The sequence below is a fragment of the Micropterus dolomieu genome, linkage group LG11 (genome assembly GCF_021292245.1).
Source record: "Micropterus dolomieu isolate WLL.071019.BEF.003 ecotype Adirondacks linkage group LG11, ASM2129224v1, whole genome shotgun sequence".
Classification (NCBI taxonomy): domain Eukaryota; kingdom Metazoa; phylum Chordata; class Actinopteri; order Centrarchiformes; family Centrarchidae; genus Micropterus; species Micropterus dolomieu.
In genome coordinates this window covers 100309-116278 of record NC_060160.1, presented here as the reverse complement: position 1 = coordinate 116278, position 15970 = coordinate 100309, and the positions used below count along the sequence as shown (strand labels likewise).

Genomic DNA, 15970 nt, shown 5'->3' with positions numbered 1-15970 from the left:
CTCTGCACGGACCCAGAGAGTCCCCTCGTAGCCCGCCGTCGACTCTGTACGGACCCACAGAGTCCCCTTGTAGCCCGCCGTCGACTCTGTACGGACCCAGAGAGTCCCCTCGTAGCCCGCCGTCGACCCTGTACGGACCCAGAGAGTCCCCTCGTAGCCCGCCGTCGACCCTGTACGGACCCAGAGAGTCCCCTCGTAGCCCGCCGTCGACTCTGTACGGACCCAGAGAGTCCCCTCGTAGCCCGCCGTCGACCCTGTACGGACCCAGACAGTCCCCTCGTGGCCCGCCGTTGACCCTGTGCAGACCCAGCGTACGGCAGAGCTGTAGAAGCTGCATACCGCTTGTATTAGTCAGCTTGTCAAAGCTCTTTCTAGCAGGACGTTCAGGGAAGCAGGTGCTTCCAGGTAAGTGTTGGTCTCCCTGGGTGTTCATAGTTGCAGCTCTTTCCCCTGTTCGAGCGTTCAAGTCCCCACAGAGTAACACATTTCTCATGGTTTTATAATGGTTAACTTCCTCCTCAAGAATAGAGAAAGTATCTGGGTTGTAGTAGGGGGTTCTGATGGAGGTATGTAGATGGCACACATGTAGACATGTTGCTCTGTTTGTTCATTTTCAACCATATATTAGCTTCTTCTTCTTTAATAACTGATGGACTGGCTCAGTTCTGATTTACACCATATAGTCAGGCCTCCTGAATCTCTGCCTTGGGTTATTGTGGGATTTTTTGTTGATGGTATAATAATGTCAGTGTAGCCGTGAGGACGACCAGTGGAAACATCTTCTCTGCACCATGTCTCCTGTAAAACTATGATGTCAGAGTCTTTAACTCTCTATTAAAATCTGGATTTCTGCTCTTTAAACCAAAAGCTGATGATCTCAGACCTCAAATGTTCCAACATGTTATTGTGAACGATTTCATCTCCAAGTGTAATCTGTTCAAAAATTAGACCTTAAACACCTTAAAAAACAAATAATAGTAAACTAGATATTAAACAATACTAGTAACAAACGAAAAGGGGGGAAAAAAAGTATAAAAAGAGGAAAATAGTGTTGTAGGTAAATGAATAAAATATTAAACTTTGAGTGACATTTTTAGAGTGTATTATGTGTGAAATACTGTTAAGAATTGTCCTTATATTGTTATTGGTTTAAAATGATATCCAACATGCCAAACTATGAATTATTGTGATGTCTCTAAGAGTCTCTGCTCTTCCACCATGTAGCCATGAGGCCAGAGCAGAGCAGGTTTAGCATGTGTAATATGTCTTTGAGTTCACCAGAGGGGGGCGGGGCTGTGGCTCTTCTCACCGCTGCAGCGTAGTCCAGTCCAATAGGCTGCTGCTCCTGTAGTCTCGGTTCTGCCGTTGGGATGAGGGGGGGTACAGGACCTCCAGGCTGGGGGGCTCTCTGGCTGGGTATCAGGGGCCAGTGTTGTGTTGGCTGTGGGTTTGTGTGTGTGTCTCTCACACTCGCTCTCTCATGTTAAGTGTTTTGTGGAGCCAGGCTGTTTGTTGACATGTTAAAAAACACAGTGGTAAGAGAGTTTTGTAGTTTTACAGTTATCTATCTTTTGAAATGGTTGGTGCCATTTTTACATAAAAATATGACACTGGTCAAATCGGTGGTTAAAGTGGGATATTTCAAGAACAACTGTTGTTGAATGTAACACAACTCTATACAGACACTGATGCCGAGGTGCTTTATCTGTAGTATTGACACGCACACTGTTTGTTTGTGTGGGTGCGTGCAGGAACATCGTCTCCACGGTGAACCTTGGCTGTCCGCTGGATCTGAAGTTTATTGCCCTCCAGGCAAGAAACGCCGAGTACAACCCGAAGGTACGTCGCCTCTCCGTCAGGTGATTACTGAGTGTTGCTGACGACAGATTCACCTGTGTGAGATAAAAACCATGCAGGAATGTCCAGATTATCTGCCAGGATGTAAACCTGAGGCACATCTGCCTCCACTCCGTGACGAGCTGGTCAGCACGGGGGTGCGTTTACCACAGGAAGTCATTCAGAGTGTCAGTATACTGCATTTCTACTGTACATTTCAGCCAATACTACTTCTTCTTGCATTTAACACATTTATACATCGTAGAAAAATGCAAATATTTTACATACATACATGGTGTGAAAAAGTGTTTGCCCCGTACTGATGTCTCTTGCATGTTTGGGATTTGTTGTGTTAATAGTTGCGATCAGGACATTGTGAAATCCTGGAGCGACTGTAAGGCTACAACCACTCTGCTACACTGGTTTTTAAACAGAAACAATCTCTGTCCTCACCAGCGTTTTAGCTGCATATCAGAACTGATCTGTCTGTATTTAAACGGCTGAAAACGCACATCATGTGACCGTTCACGTTTGTTCAAGATTCGTCTAAAGAAGAAAGTTCTACTAGAGACGAACGAGGAACAGCGATGGTGAAGAACCACAGCAGAGATTTCTCTGCATGGACCACGGGAGGACAAAGAGACCGTGGCGGCGGGAAACGTAGCAGAAGGTCTGCGGTTTAAAATCAAAGCAGGAGGGTAGATGGACCCCTACGTAGGCTCGTCACCCGTCCCTTAAAATGCAGAATCATCCCGTATTTGAGAACTAAATGGTATATAATAGTTTTCTGAGTTGTCTTTAATGCAGCATCCCATGCAAACTATCCCACCTGCATTCTGTAAACTCCTCTTCTACCCCTGATTGGGTAAAACTCGCTGCCATTGATGGTTTGATTAACACTGTCAGGTTCGGGGCCAATCGGAGTCAGGTAAGGGCGGGTCTCTTGGCAGGGAGTCGAGTTGAAATAACGGCGGCAGCAGCTCCAAAGGCTTCTTGGAAGTCAACAAAACAGGCATATGCCTTTCTTTTCTTAATGTTTAATTCTTGATCAGTTGGAGTCTGGAGGGTAAATATATGTTCAGACAGTCTGACCGCTAGTCTGCTGAGTTCATCTGTTCACACTGACTTCAACAGCAGATGGCTCATTATGACGTCGGCTGGTATCAATCTTAATACTTCAACATGTTTTAAGTTATGATATACAACCATAAGGCCTGCCGTTGCTGGGCCCCCGAGGGGTGGGGCCCCCGCTCAGGTAGGCGTCCCTTATTTTCCTGTATTGAAGGTGGCGACCCTACCCGTACGTGACCAGTTTCAACGCGTAGTCTTTCTGATTCTGTGACTTCAGCAAACGCTGTACAAATAAGAAAGCTGCACTTCAGCAAACGCTTTCCGTGACGTCGTGGCGAGCAGCACTTCGATTTAGTTTGTCTGTAGCTCGCATCTTCCCGACCGTCCACACTGTCCCGTTTTCACTACAGGGTTCCAAATCAAATGACTTGAAACAGTGAACCACTTTCAAAACAGCACTGCTAAACCGCTAACGCGCTCACAGACTTTGAGTTAACTCAGCGGATTCTGTCAAGGTTTATATTATATACATGAGGTTTAGCGTTAGCTTAGCATTAGCTCTAGAATACTTTGTGTTCAGTGGTCCTGTGTGTGGTAAACACAGATGGAACGTCTCAGAAGCTACTGGTGGGGTTCAGTTCTTGTGTTGTGTTTCAGCGTTTTGCGGCGGTCATCATGAGGATCCGCGAGCCGAGAACCACCGCGCTGATCTTCAGCTCGGGGAAGATGGTCTGTACAGGAGCCAAGAGGTCAGTCTACCTGTCTCACCTGTCTGTCTCAGGTTACAGGTACGATCAGGACTTACAGGACAGTTTATTAACCAGCTTCTCTCACGTGTCTGAGCACGTGCAGCGAGGAGCAGTCGCGACTGGCGGCCAGGAAGTACGCTCGGGTGGTGCAGAAACTGGGTTTCCCCGCCCGCTTCCTGGACTTTAAGATCCAGAACATGGTGGCCAGCTGCGACGTGTGCTTCCCCATCAGACTGGAAGGTCTGGTCCTGACACACCAACAGTTCAGCAGGTAGAAACACTGACGATCGGTGAGGGCATGAGGTTAGCTTAGCTTAGCACAAAGACTAAGGCCTAAAAATGCACCTTCCAACAACTGCAAAGCTGTGATCAGCGGATTCACTGAGGGGTGCAGAACCTCTGAGTGCTTCATGTTCTGTTCAGCCGGTGACGCTGACCAATAGAAAGCCTTGTAGCAAACCCCCGATGTCCTGCCAGAGCCGACCTTTGAGTCCAACGTGGAGGAAGCTACTGTTGTTCGCTGCGTCACCATTTAATCTGATTTAAGCTCCAGTCAGAGTCGCTGTTTTACATGCGTTTTCCCCACCAGATTTTAGGTTAACTCACTTGATGCTAATTTGGAGTTAAGTGAGAGCTGTCGGGGGGGGAAAACCTGCGTTTGCACACAATTGACCCTTCGCTAAGCCACGCCCGAATACGCAGCTGGCCAATCGCAGCGCAGTATAGGACTCTGTCTGAGTTCTGACACTTTCATGGCTCCATTGACTCTAATGCAGAAAGAGTCGTTTTCTAGCTTCCTTCTGGCTGTATTTTCTAAGATCTGGTCAAACGCTGTTCCTGCAGCGTCTTGTAATATTTACAGCAGCTACCCAGAGAGGCTGAAAGGAGAAGGACGATTTATTCTCTCTCCAAAACCTGAAACAAATCCAGAAAAATGTCAGCCGTGGATCGTTCCTAATGTGATGTTAGTTAGCTAACGCTGGCTAACTTCCTGCTTAATGTAACGTAATAAAGTCCTGCTGTTCTGCTTTTTAATGACTGTAATAATGAACAGAGGCCGACCAGCTGTACAGGAACACTGCTGATCCTTAATGTCGTTGTCCTCTTTCTCAATCGTCAGGTAATAAAGTGGTTCACTTTAGCTTCTGTCTTTATTTTTTCACGTCAGTCTGACAGCCTGAATAAAACCTTCAAATGTACAATGTCAAACTGTCTGCTTCTTTCTGAGGTCGCTTTGTCCAACAGCATTTCTCCAGCGAGTGCAGTAATAGGAGGCGCCGTGATACAAGTCCGACAGTTTGTTGGCAACTTTAACTAAGGGGGGCGTGGCTAAGCGAAGGGTCAGTTAGGAGCTGGAAGACTTCACAAAGTCAGATGTGCAGTAATGATCCTAACCTTGAGCATTTCCTTTTAATTTAGCCGGGCTAGCAGTTCTCCCCTGTTACCAGTCTTTGTGCTAAGCTCGGCTAATCACGTTCCAGGAATCCCCAAAATGCCAGCGTTCCTTTCAGTCATGACATTTTATTTTTTTCCTTCATCCGCGTCACATGCTAACAATGGCGTCTCAAACGTTCCCATTAGCTTAGCGTTAGCTTCTTGTTTTGTTAGCGTAGCATTTGAATTGAGTTTCTTTTTCACCTGAAACTAGTGAACAAGACAGAGTTTAACATAAAAGTTCAGTCGCTGGGAAGCCTTCAGATGAACATCTTTTAAATCTTTTTAAAGGGTTGTACAACACTTAAACGTTGATAAAAAGTTTTCTGTGTTTCCGTGTCCAGTTATGAGCCGGAGCTGTTTCCTGGCCTCATCTACCGCATGGTGAAGCCTCGCATCGTCCTGCTCATCTTCGTGTCTGGGAAAGTGGTTCTGACCGGTAATGAAACTCAAATGTCCCACCGTGCTTAAACAGTGAAGTAGCAGCAGACACTAGTGAACAGCTGCACGTTGGAAGAGCATCGTTCGATCAGTTGTGACTCTGTCGGGGAGAGCCGGGACGACTGAAACACTTTTCTGATGAGCGTCCCTTTAAAAGCAGCTGTGACGTGTGTTTGATCAACACTCGGTGCTGCTGATTCTTCAGTCCCGACCGCTTTTATTTAAAATGTCAAACAAAACATGACGAACATATTGTGCCCGTTATCTTATTAAAAACCTGTTCATTTTTAGAACACGGGGCCTAACGTTCAGTGCACTTTTGGATGTTTACGTAGATCAGCCTGAAGCCGGGTGTTGCGAGTCGCCAACAGTCGGGCTGTGATGGATACTAACGGAACATTTGTCCTCGATTACGATGTTGTTTTGACCTCCATCGTTCACCGAAGAGGTTCTGATTTTCAGTTTCGATTACTTTTCAATAAATCGTGTTGGACAGATGCAAAATATCTGGAGCCGTCGGCCGACTTGACATCCACATCTGACTAAGAGCAGGCAGCTACTTTTTCACCACTAGACTGCGCTGAGGGAGAAGCAGATAAAGAAAACAAGACAAGCGATCAAACGCCACAGCGAAGAGGAGAGCTGCTCACTGCATGCTGGGTAGTCTCTGAGGAACGTTCATAAAGTCACAGCGCGGTCTCTTGGCCCCGCGGGGCCGCTCTGCGCTCCTCAGGTGATCAGATACGGCGCCGCTCTATGGACAGTAACCATGGCAGCGGCTTGTGCGCGCTACACAGCTGCAGCCTGTTTAACTTGAGTTAAATTACAGGCTGCGTAACTTCAGCTGAGAGGCTGAATTCCCTCCTGCTGATGTCCTCTTCAGATTCTGGAAACTCCCAAACAGCGAGGATCAGTTCGGCGGCGGGCGTGTGCGTGAGGCGAGCGCTTCTCCTCCCTCTGACTGCTGAACAGACTGTAATTAGAAATATTTTCTAACTGCTGTGTGAAGGGAAAAATCTGTTTAAAGCAAACCACATGTTACTGCACTTTAATGCATACAGCAGTACACTTAAATTAAAAGGCCAAAGCACTACTTTAGGATTCATTATTCAAATTTGACGCATCAAAATGGCTCCCCAACACATTTCTGACACATCGCTGATATCTAGCACGCCAAATATCTGTCGGCCGACTCGGCGTCCACATCCAGCCAATGAGAGCAGGCCTCCAACTGTAGGTTAGACGTTTCCTGCTGCCTGCGTCTGCTGATCCGTCCTTTCACCCAGATTCTTTGTCTTTAGAATAACAAACAGCTGTTTCCTGTGCAGGATCGCTCATTTCACCTGTGTTTTCTTGACCAAACGTGGTTTGGAGACCAGCGTCAGGTGACTCCGCCGCTGTCAGCTCGTGGAGCGTGTGACCTCCTGTCACCGGTCAGTCACGCTGTGTGAACGCCACGACGGCTTCAGGACTCCTGTTCCAAGACGTTAGGAGCTTCCTGTGTGAAGAAATGGAGAAATGCGCTGGTATAAGGACACAATTAGAAATCTCAGCTCATCTTTTGAAACAGACGGCCGCTCACCTCTTTGGCCTCTCCTCAAACGGAGAAGGATCGCTCTCCTCGGCGACATAATGTTCGCACATCGAGGATGTAAGTCTGTGAATGAGTCTGTAGCAGAGCAGGTGCTGCAGTAACGTCTTCTTTATAACAACACGGTGGCAACGATCTGCATCTGTTCATCAGTCCTCTCAGAGTCACGTACAGCGAGACGCAGCGACGGGAGAGCACAGCTAACCAGATATATCAGAACGTGAACTTTGGCTCGGACCTCTGTGCGGACTTTCAGGTGTGGAAGGACCCTGCGTCATCCTTGACTTCCTGCTTCCAATCATATTAAGTGATTTACAGTTAAAAATAACTGAATCATCAAAGACGAGGTCGAGCGATCACTTCCCGTCTCACAGACGTCAGAGTCCACCTGATTGTTCTGGCGATATATGCTACCTTTATGTTCCCTTTTCCACTCTCGCAGGATTAGTCTTCTGTTTTTTGATTGATCATTTCAGGGGCAGCGTCTTCAGAATCATTTTACATTGCACCGCTGCTCGCTGCATGTGCACTGGAAGGAGGGGGGAGCTTATTTCAGATATCAGCGTATAATGATTTGTTGTTGTTGTTGTTGCTGGCGATCAGCCGCTGTCTCGACGGCGTGCCCAACAGCAAGGCTGCACAGACGTATGGCCGTGGAAACGGACCGCGCTTATGGGTCACGCGCGTGCGCAGAACCGCTAAGTAGCACCTCTCGATAGCGCGCGTGAATGGACAGAACACCGGCTCTGAGAAAGTTGTTTCATTGGTTGCGGCTCTCCCCGACATCATTACGAGTTGCCGTGATCAACATTGAACATCGGTGCTCTCTGCGGTAACGAGTTAACTGCGAGACAAAGATCTTATGATGAAAATGAAACAGACGTGTTGTTGTAAGATGGCCAGATCAGCTGCTGTCATCTCCTCACACCCTTTTAGAAATGAACTTGTTTTCATTTTGTAGTCGTGTGTTTAAATTCCAGGAGCTAAAGAACGAGCTGAGATCTACGACGCGTTTGAGAACATTTATCCGATCCTGAGAGGCTTCAGGAAACAGTGAGGCCCCGCCCCCTCTGACGCCACTTCCTGTTCATTTGTAAATGCACGTTTACTCTCTGGATATCAGTTTGTTTGTGTTGTGGATGGTGAAGGAGTCGCTTTCTGTTTGAGTCTCTGTTGAATGTTTCGCCATCCTGAAAGAAAATAAATGACAGTTTTCCAAAAAGATTTTCTGTTTTATTTAGACTCTGATCAGAAACTCCCTTTACGATCGATGAGCTCTGTTCATCCAGTCTGGTTCCCCGCTTGGATCTGTGTGTGGATCTTTTGAACAGGTGCAAGAACAGCAGTCCGTACAGTTATTTTTATTAGGGGCCGAGACATCTAGCATAGATAAAGTGAAAACAGCAGTCCAGCGTTTGCACCACAGTGTTTTAGCGGCTGCTAATTTGCAACACCCGTCCCTAGAAGGGCTTTTAAAGAAACATTAATACGATGCATTACAGTATAAGTCGAGATGAAAGGAGGTAAAATGAGTAAATCAAAATGAATGATGAGAAACATGCAATGCTAACTACAGTAGACTGGAAGTGCGTGAACCAACCAGGCCTCTTTTGTGTGTTTAGGTAGCACGTTTCACAGAAAACTTTAGTCGCCACTTGAAGCGGCTCTGGTGGATCATCTGCTGCTTTGTGGGGTCAGCAGATCTTTAATCCCTGTGAGCCGAGCCCGAGTGAGACGGGGTCAGACATGTGATATGTAATGAACGAAAGAGACGCGACGGCCCGGTGAGAGCTACGCTGAGCAGGACGCAGCGAGGATGTCTGATGGAATCTGCTCACACTTCATACCTGATCCGCCTCTTTCGTGTGAACGCGCTCACGGCGGGATGGGAAACCCTGGGTTGACCTACAGAGTTGATGACCGGCTTGGTGTGACAGTTTATCCTGAGTGGAGAAAGATTCGGGCCCCCGGAGGGCTTGGTGGTTCGGGCCCCCGGCGGGCTTGGAGGTTCGGGCCCCCGGCGGGCTTGGAGGTTCGGGCCCCCGGCGGGCTTGGTGGTAAGGGCCCCCGGCGGGCTTGGTGGTTCGGGCCCCCGGCGGGCTTGGAGGTTCGGGCCCCCGGCGGGCTTGGAGGTTCGGGCCCCCGGCGGGCTTGGAGGTTCGGGCCCCCGGCGGGCTTGGTGGTAAGGGCCCCCTGCGGGCTTGGAGGTTCGGGCCCCCGGCGGGCTTGGTGGTAAGGGCCCCCGGCGGGCTTGGAGGTTCGGGCCCCCGGCGGGCTTGGTGGTTCGGGCCCCCGGCGGGCTTGGTGGTTCGGGCCCTGGGAGTCTGTGTGCTTGCGTTGGATGAACTGGGGAGAGTTCAATCTCCAAACGTTCAGACCGGTTTGCAACATTTTCGGGTTGAACGACATGTTTCTGAATGTTTCCACAAGGGGCCCTGAGGAATGTGTTCTTCTGTTTGGTGGGCGTGTCTCCGGTGTTACCCAATCAGCTGCCACGAGTCTGTAAACACAACGCTGTTAGGAAGGCAGGGAAATGCAGTGTTTTGTCTGCGCTGAACTCTGCAGCCTGTTGGAACGTGAACGAAGCTCCGCCCGCCGCGTTACGTCATTATATAAACAAACCGTGGCCACGCCGTCACGTGTTCAGAGGAAACCGGAAGTGGCGGACTCATCTTCTTGCTCTCCAAAACAAAAACACCTCTGAGCCTGTTGTCGTTTTACAGCCGTGACAGCGGCATCACGGGAAAATAAGGAGCCAGAGGGGAAACATGAAGTAGCGGAGTTAGCTTCACAGTTAGCATTAGCGTCAAGCAGCTAGCGTCAGATTAGCTGGTTAGCTCCGTTAGCTCCGTTAGCTCCTAGCTCCCCGCTCCATGGCGTCCTCCTCCTCAGCGGGACTCCCACCGCGGGGACCGGACCGCGCTGCTGCTTCGGCCTCCGGGGGGAGGCCGCCAGTCCGGCCGCACCACCCCCACCCGGCTCACTCCGCCCCGGGCTGTGTGATGGCGGAGTCGGTGGACGACGCGGAGGGTCTGTACGTGGCGGTGGAGCGGTGCCCGCTGTGCAGCACCTCCCGCCGCAGGCTCACCTGCGCCCGCTGCGTCCAGGCCGGAGACTTCGTGTACTTCGACGGGAGGAACGCTGAAAGGTAAAGTCCAGAGCTTCGAGATGCCGAACTCCATTAACAGATTCAGACTTTTTACTTTGGCTCTCGTTTCCCCGCAAAACCTCCAAACGCATGAGGATAAATAAACTGTGGGGATAAAAACACGAACCCTCGGGACAGTTCGGCTGTGATTTCAGTAGAACACATTAATTCAGACACGTCTTAAACGCCCTATCTGTTCACATCTTCTGCAATATGAACCTGTTTTTCTTCTTTACGTTAAGAAGGGGGAAAGTTAAAGGAAACTCGGGTCCAGATCAAAAACCACTACACCTAGACCTGTCAAATCTGGACTAGATCATTCTAGAGAGGCTAAAGATTCTTTAAGACACCGTTTCAGGTTTGTGAAACCTTTATTCTATTTGTGAAAATGCAAAAAAGGGCTTTGGGTGGTCTACATGTAAAACTGATAGATCTCCCTTTTTTCATTTTCACAAACAGAATAAATGTTTCACAAACCTGAAACGGTGTCTTAAAGAAACTTCAGCCTCTCAAAGCCTCTCTGGGTCTAGTCCAGATTTGACAGCTGCACGTATAGTGGTTTTTGATCTGGACCTGGTCTAATGTGGTCTACATGTGAAAAATCCAAAAATATAAATGGCCCTTTTTTGCATTTTCACAAACACAATAAATGTTTCACAAATCTGAAACCTTCAGCCTCTCTGGGTCTAGTCCAGATCTGAGAGCAGTGGTTTTGATCTGGACCCGTTAACTGCTGAATCAGGAGCTACCTTCTCTCCGCACATCGAGCTGCAAGTTATGTTTTAATGTCAGCGCAGCCATGACCTCGCCGAGGCTAGTTAGCATTGGCAGAAGCTGTTTGGGATGTGTAACGTGGTGTTCGCTTGCTGTTAGCTGCCCTGCTACGGTTACACAACATGTGAAAACCCAAAATAACTTTGACCTCATAGTTTTCATATCAGAGGGAAGTTTCCCAAACTGGGTTGTGGGGACCACCAGGGGTCTCTGAGGTGCGTCCAGGGGCCCTCAACAACAGAACAAGGACCTTTTAAAGCACCTTCTCACCTGCTCTGTAAAGGTTTATGCCGGTTTAGTTACGGTTTAGTTTGTGTTCTTCAGATACGTAGAAAAGTTGGAGCGGCTGAAGACGCTGAAAGAAGAAAAGGAGCAGCTGCAGCAGAGGTAAGACTTTATAATCTGATGAAGACGGGATTAAAGCATGTGTTAATGTGAGCCGCGCAGCGCTGCAGCCGTTCATATCACCATCAAACCCTCTCTCCTCAGAGTCACGCAGGCCATGGACAGGAAGCTGCAGGCCGACGAGGTGGTGAGTAAAAGCCTGCGACCTTTGACCTCTGTGGAAGCAAAGAAAGGCTAAATAGTTTACATTTTATAAGCAACTGAATACCTGAATGTGAGATTTAAACACTGATATTTTACGTCACTGGTTTGACTTCTACTCTTTGTAATTTCCAGAAGGTCACTGTTAAGGTTTGCCGTTATTTGTTTTCTTCAGGTTCATAAATTCAGAAAGAAATCTCAGCAGGTAACGGCAGACCGGCCTCAGGTTTTCATCTGAGTTCTGGTGTCTGAGGTAACTTTGGAGCGAGCACGCTGCGGTCTGCAGTGGGGCTGAACGATTTTCGCAAAATAATTTTAAAAAATTTTTAAAAGAATTTTTAAGCTCTCAACCTGACATATGATGATGCAGGAATTATTATTCAGAGAAGAAATATCAAATTTTAATAATATGAGCACGATAATTTGAGTCATGGCATTAAATAATGATAGAATATCAGGTCAGACCACAAGAAAAACCAAGTTCACTGCAAAAACCCTCAGTTCAACCAGCAATTAATGCGTCCTGATCTCCAGGAGTCCATCTTTCTGTGTCCCAGTGAGCAAACAAAAAATACTCAGTCTGAGGTTCAGTTCAAAAGTTGGCCAACGAAAATAAAACCAAGAGACGCCTCTCGTGTTTAATATACAAGCTTAGTAAAAGTTTCTGCAGTGTCAGCTTCTGTCAAGCTGAAGGCCGCCGTACAACAACAGGTCAAGGTGCAGCGTAACGGGCGAAGTTGATGCTTCGTCTGCAGACCGCTTCACTCTTGGGCATCGAAAATCTCGTTTTATCACATCACGATAATATCAAACGCAATTAACCGTTCAGCCCTAGTCTGCGGCGGAGAAACAGCTGCAGCGTGATCCTCGCTTCACAGGACGTCCACTAAAGAGCCGGCTTTGCCGCTGACAGACTGTAGTTAGATCCTTTTTGTTTAACCAGAAACAAACGAACCTCCATCAGTTAGTTAGTGTTCAAAGTCCCACAGTATCACGACGATGGGCTGGTTTTGTCAGCGGGGTCTGGTGGCTTTGAACAGCGCGACACTGCGGCTGTCTCTGGTTAAACACAACCATTTCTCAACACGTGCAGCTAAAGTATGGACAGATTTCAAACCTCTCACATTCAGCCGGCTTTCAAAGTAAAATATTCTGTTTGGTTTCAGTTGGCTGGTGATTGTTAATATGATGAACATACTCGTGGCCTTTCTTTCCTTATGTCCACCTGTACACTCGCTCTGGCTGATCTATAACTGCTCAGACATGGAAGAGATTTCAGTTTTTGTCCAACGTGCTGCCTTTAATTAAAAGATTCAGCCTTTTTTATTGTGATGAAAGATTTTAGTTAAAAGCTGGTGGTGTATAAATGTTTTTAAAAAGATGTCCTGTCTCATGGTGCTTTGATCTCAAACTGCTGTTTCCTCTCAGAAGTGGAAGATCATGTCGTGTAAGATGAAGATCGAGCAGCTGAAGGAGGCGGTCGCCGGGAGCAACGAGGAGGTGACGAGCGGTGAGTGTCGTTCAGTCGCGCTCTGAATGAAAGATGTGGGATTTCCTGCGCATCCTGAGAGCAGTTTAACATCTTCTCGCTGTGTTGTAGCCGACAGCGTGTCAATAAATGCATGTTAAGCCTCCAGTAATCGACACAGCTCGGGTACTTCGCCCTGATCTCTGTTTCCGCCTCCCTAAACGACACAAACGAACTTCGTCGCTCTTTGCACTCCGTCACCGGACTTCTTCTGCGACTTGAGGCGGGGGGGGGGATGGAGGGGGGTTCGTCCCATTTGAGTTTGCAGACTTGTTCCTTCTCCTCCTCCTGCTGCAGATAAGGACGTCCTCCTGCGCTCTCAGGAGGAGGGGCAGCGGCTGCAGCGCCGGGCCGGACGCCACCAGGAGAAACGGGACAAGATCGAGCGTCACAACCGGCGGCTGGGCGAGCTGCTGGAGAGACGCAGCCGCGAGCTGCAGAGCAGACTGGGCCAGCTGGCGGCTCTGAGGCGAGACCACATCCTGGAGCTGACCACCCACATCTTCCCCACGCAGGAGGAGAAGCAGGGCAGCAGGTGAGGGCGGACGAGGTCGCCGGAGCGCCGTCTTTTCTGCGCGGAGATAAATAAACCAGTTTGGTGAGGAGGATTTAACCTGTCCTCTGCCCCTGCGTTTGTCGCTCAGAGACCCCGCAGACGTGGTGGCGGAGTGCGACCCCGCGCTGACCTCCAGCACGGTGAGCGAGCTGGCCGAGGCTCGGAGGACCACCTACCTGTCGGGACGTTGGATCTGGGACGACCAGAACGGAGAGACCAGCATCAGCATCACCGGACCGCCCGTCACGCTGCCCAGCAACGGGGACTGCTCCGCCTACTACAGCTGGGTGGAGGAGAAGAGCACCAATCAGGGCCCAGGTGAGCAGCGGGGGGGTTTTGGTCGTTTCCTCCATGAATCGATTGACTGCTTCACGTTATTAACGACTTCCTGTGTGTCTGCAGAGTTGGACCACATCAACCCGGCCCACACCATCAGCGCCGCGCTCTGCTACGCCACGCAGCTCGCCACCATCCTGTCTCACATCCTGGACGTCAACCTGCCCAAGAGGCTCTGCAACAGGTGGGACAGGAATCTCCCGCTGCCTACACTGGCAGGACAGCGTCGGGAAGACGGAGCGTCCGCTTCTTTTAATGTGTCGGAGTTTAACAGCCCTGTTTGTTCCCCTGTAGCGAGTTCTGCGGAGAGAACCTGAGCCGGTACCGCTTCACCAGAGCTCTGAGCAAACTCAACACCAACATCCTGCATCTCTGCTTCTCACAGGTCAGACAAACACCCGCACACAGGAACGAGACTCGGTGCTCAGCTGGGTTTTAGTTGAGGCCAGTAAAACTGAAGGACTGAAGAGAGTTTGTTGGGACAGTTACAGGTTCAGAAGTCTGTCTGCAGGAACCTGAAAGTATCTTTTAAAGGCACTGAACACATTTAAGCTCTCGTCTGTTATTCCTGTTTTGCTGATTTCCTCCCACTGGGGGGCGTGGCACTGTTTGAAAAGGTCATGTCAGTCAAGCAATGACGGTATAAAAGATGTAGCTGCAGGGACGTCCCCTGTTGGTTTGTGGGCTCCCGTTTTAAAGCCTCCAGTTTGGCATTTTGGAGCTAGCTAGTTTGGTTAGCTGGGATGCTAATTTTAGCTAGCAAACAGGCTTAAAACTAAATGTACTTCCTGGAAAAATGAGCTGCCGACTCCTGATGAGCTTTTCCAGGTTAAATGTACACAGAGCAGCGGATATGAGCGGCCATGGTAGCGACTTGTCAGTCAGCTTGTAGCCCCGCCCTAAAGCCCCCCCTGCTTCCTGGTCTCTGTTCCTCTAAATGGGACCATAATTTACTAAACGAACATCATGCTGTGTTGAAGAAGACTTGAAACGAGCGACTGAGACCATAAACTCATCAGGAAAGTGTTTACTGAGGGAATAAATCAGCTGAGAAGCAGAAACATTTTCTCAGCCGGACTGCAGCCGGTGGAGTCGCCCCCTGCTGGCCGCTAGAGAGGACGCAGGTTTAAGGCGCCCCCTGCTGGCTGCTGGAGAGAAGGCAGGTTTAAGTTTCCCCCTGCTGGCCGCTAGAGAGGACGCAGGTTTAAGGCGCCCCCTGCTGGCTGCTGGAGAGAAGGCAGGTTTAAGTTTCCCCCTGCTGGCTGCTAGAGAGGACGCAGGTTTAAGTCGTCCCCTGCTGGTTGCTGGAGAGGACGCAGGTTTAAGGCGCCCCCTGCTGGCTGCTAGAGAGGACGCAGGTTTAAGGCGCCCCCTGCTGGCTGCTAGAGAGGACGCAGGTTTAAGTCGCCCCCTTGCTGGCTGCTGGAGAGAAGGCAGGTTTAAGTTTCCCCCTGCTGGCCGCTAGAGAGGACGCAGGTTTGAGTCGTCCCCCCTGCTGGCCGCTAGAGAGGACGCAGGTTTAAGGCGCCCCCTGCTGGTTGCTGGAGAGGACGCAGGTTTAAGTCGCCCCCTGCTGGCCGCTAGAGAGGACGCAGGTTTAAGTTGCCCCCTGCTGGTTGCTGGAGAGGACGCAGGTTTAAGGCGCCCCCTGCTGGTTGCTGGAGAGGACGCAGGTTTAAGGCGCCCCCTGCTGGCTGCTGGAGAGGACACAGGTTTAAGTTGCCCCCTGCTGGTTGCTGGAGAGGACGCAGGTTTAAGTCGCCCCCTGCTGGTTGCTAGAGAGGACACAGGTTTAAGTCGTCCCCTGCTGGCTGCTGGAGAGGACGCAGGTTTAAGTCGTCCCCCCTGCTGGCTGCTAGAGAGGACGCAGGTTTAAGTCGTCCCCCCTGCTGGCTGCTAGAGAGGACGCAGGTTTAAGTCGTCCCCCCTGCTGGCCGCTAGAGAGGACGCAGGTTTAAGT

The 15970-nt window shown here is 49.7% G+C and overlaps 2 protein-coding genes and 1 long non-coding RNA gene across 5 annotated transcripts in view; 2 read left to right on the top strand and 1 right to left on the bottom strand.

The window, feature by feature from the left end:
• The window catches only part of atg14 (autophagy related 14), a 19262-nt gene extending 4383 nt beyond the window's left edge, over nt 1-14879 (top strand). Inside the window, exons 4-13 of one of the 3 annotated variants that reach the window (XM_046062894.1) lie at nt 1752-1839; nt 3565-3656; nt 3760-3927; nt 11369-11431; nt 11534-11576; nt 13019-13100; nt 13416-13653; nt 13763-13992; nt 14077-14194; nt 14305-14879. In XM_046062894.1, coding sequence (XP_045918850.1) covers nt 1752-1839; nt 3565-3656; nt 3760-3927; nt 11369-11431; nt 11534-11576; nt 13019-13100; nt 13416-13653; nt 13763-13992; nt 14077-14194; nt 14305-14449 — 1267 coding nt within the window. In that variant the 3' untranslated portion in view covers nt 14450-14879. The remainder of the gene's footprint in view (nt 1-1751; nt 1840-3564; nt 3657-3759; nt 3928-11368; nt 11432-11533; nt 11577-13018; nt 13101-13415; nt 13654-13762; nt 13993-14076; nt 14195-14304) is intronic. The other 2 variants (XM_046062893.1, XM_046062896.1) reach the window with 2 other exon arrangements.
• On the bottom strand, nt 6564-9152 carry LOC123979130. Its single transcript, XR_006827158.1, has 2 exons — nt 7114-9152; nt 6564-7029 (listed from the first exon to the last, which is right to left on the bottom strand). It is a non-coding gene; the product is annotated as an uncharacterized LOC123979130 (long non-coding RNA).
• Nucleotides 14645-15970, top strand: part of LOC123979349 (CAP-Gly domain-containing linker protein 1-like) — a 14443-nt gene continuing 13117 nt past the window's right edge. The window contains exon 1 of the mRNA XM_046063253.1: nt 14645-14650. Coding sequence (XP_045919209.1) covers nt 14645-14650 — 6 coding nt within the window. The remainder of the gene's footprint in view (nt 14651-15970) is intronic.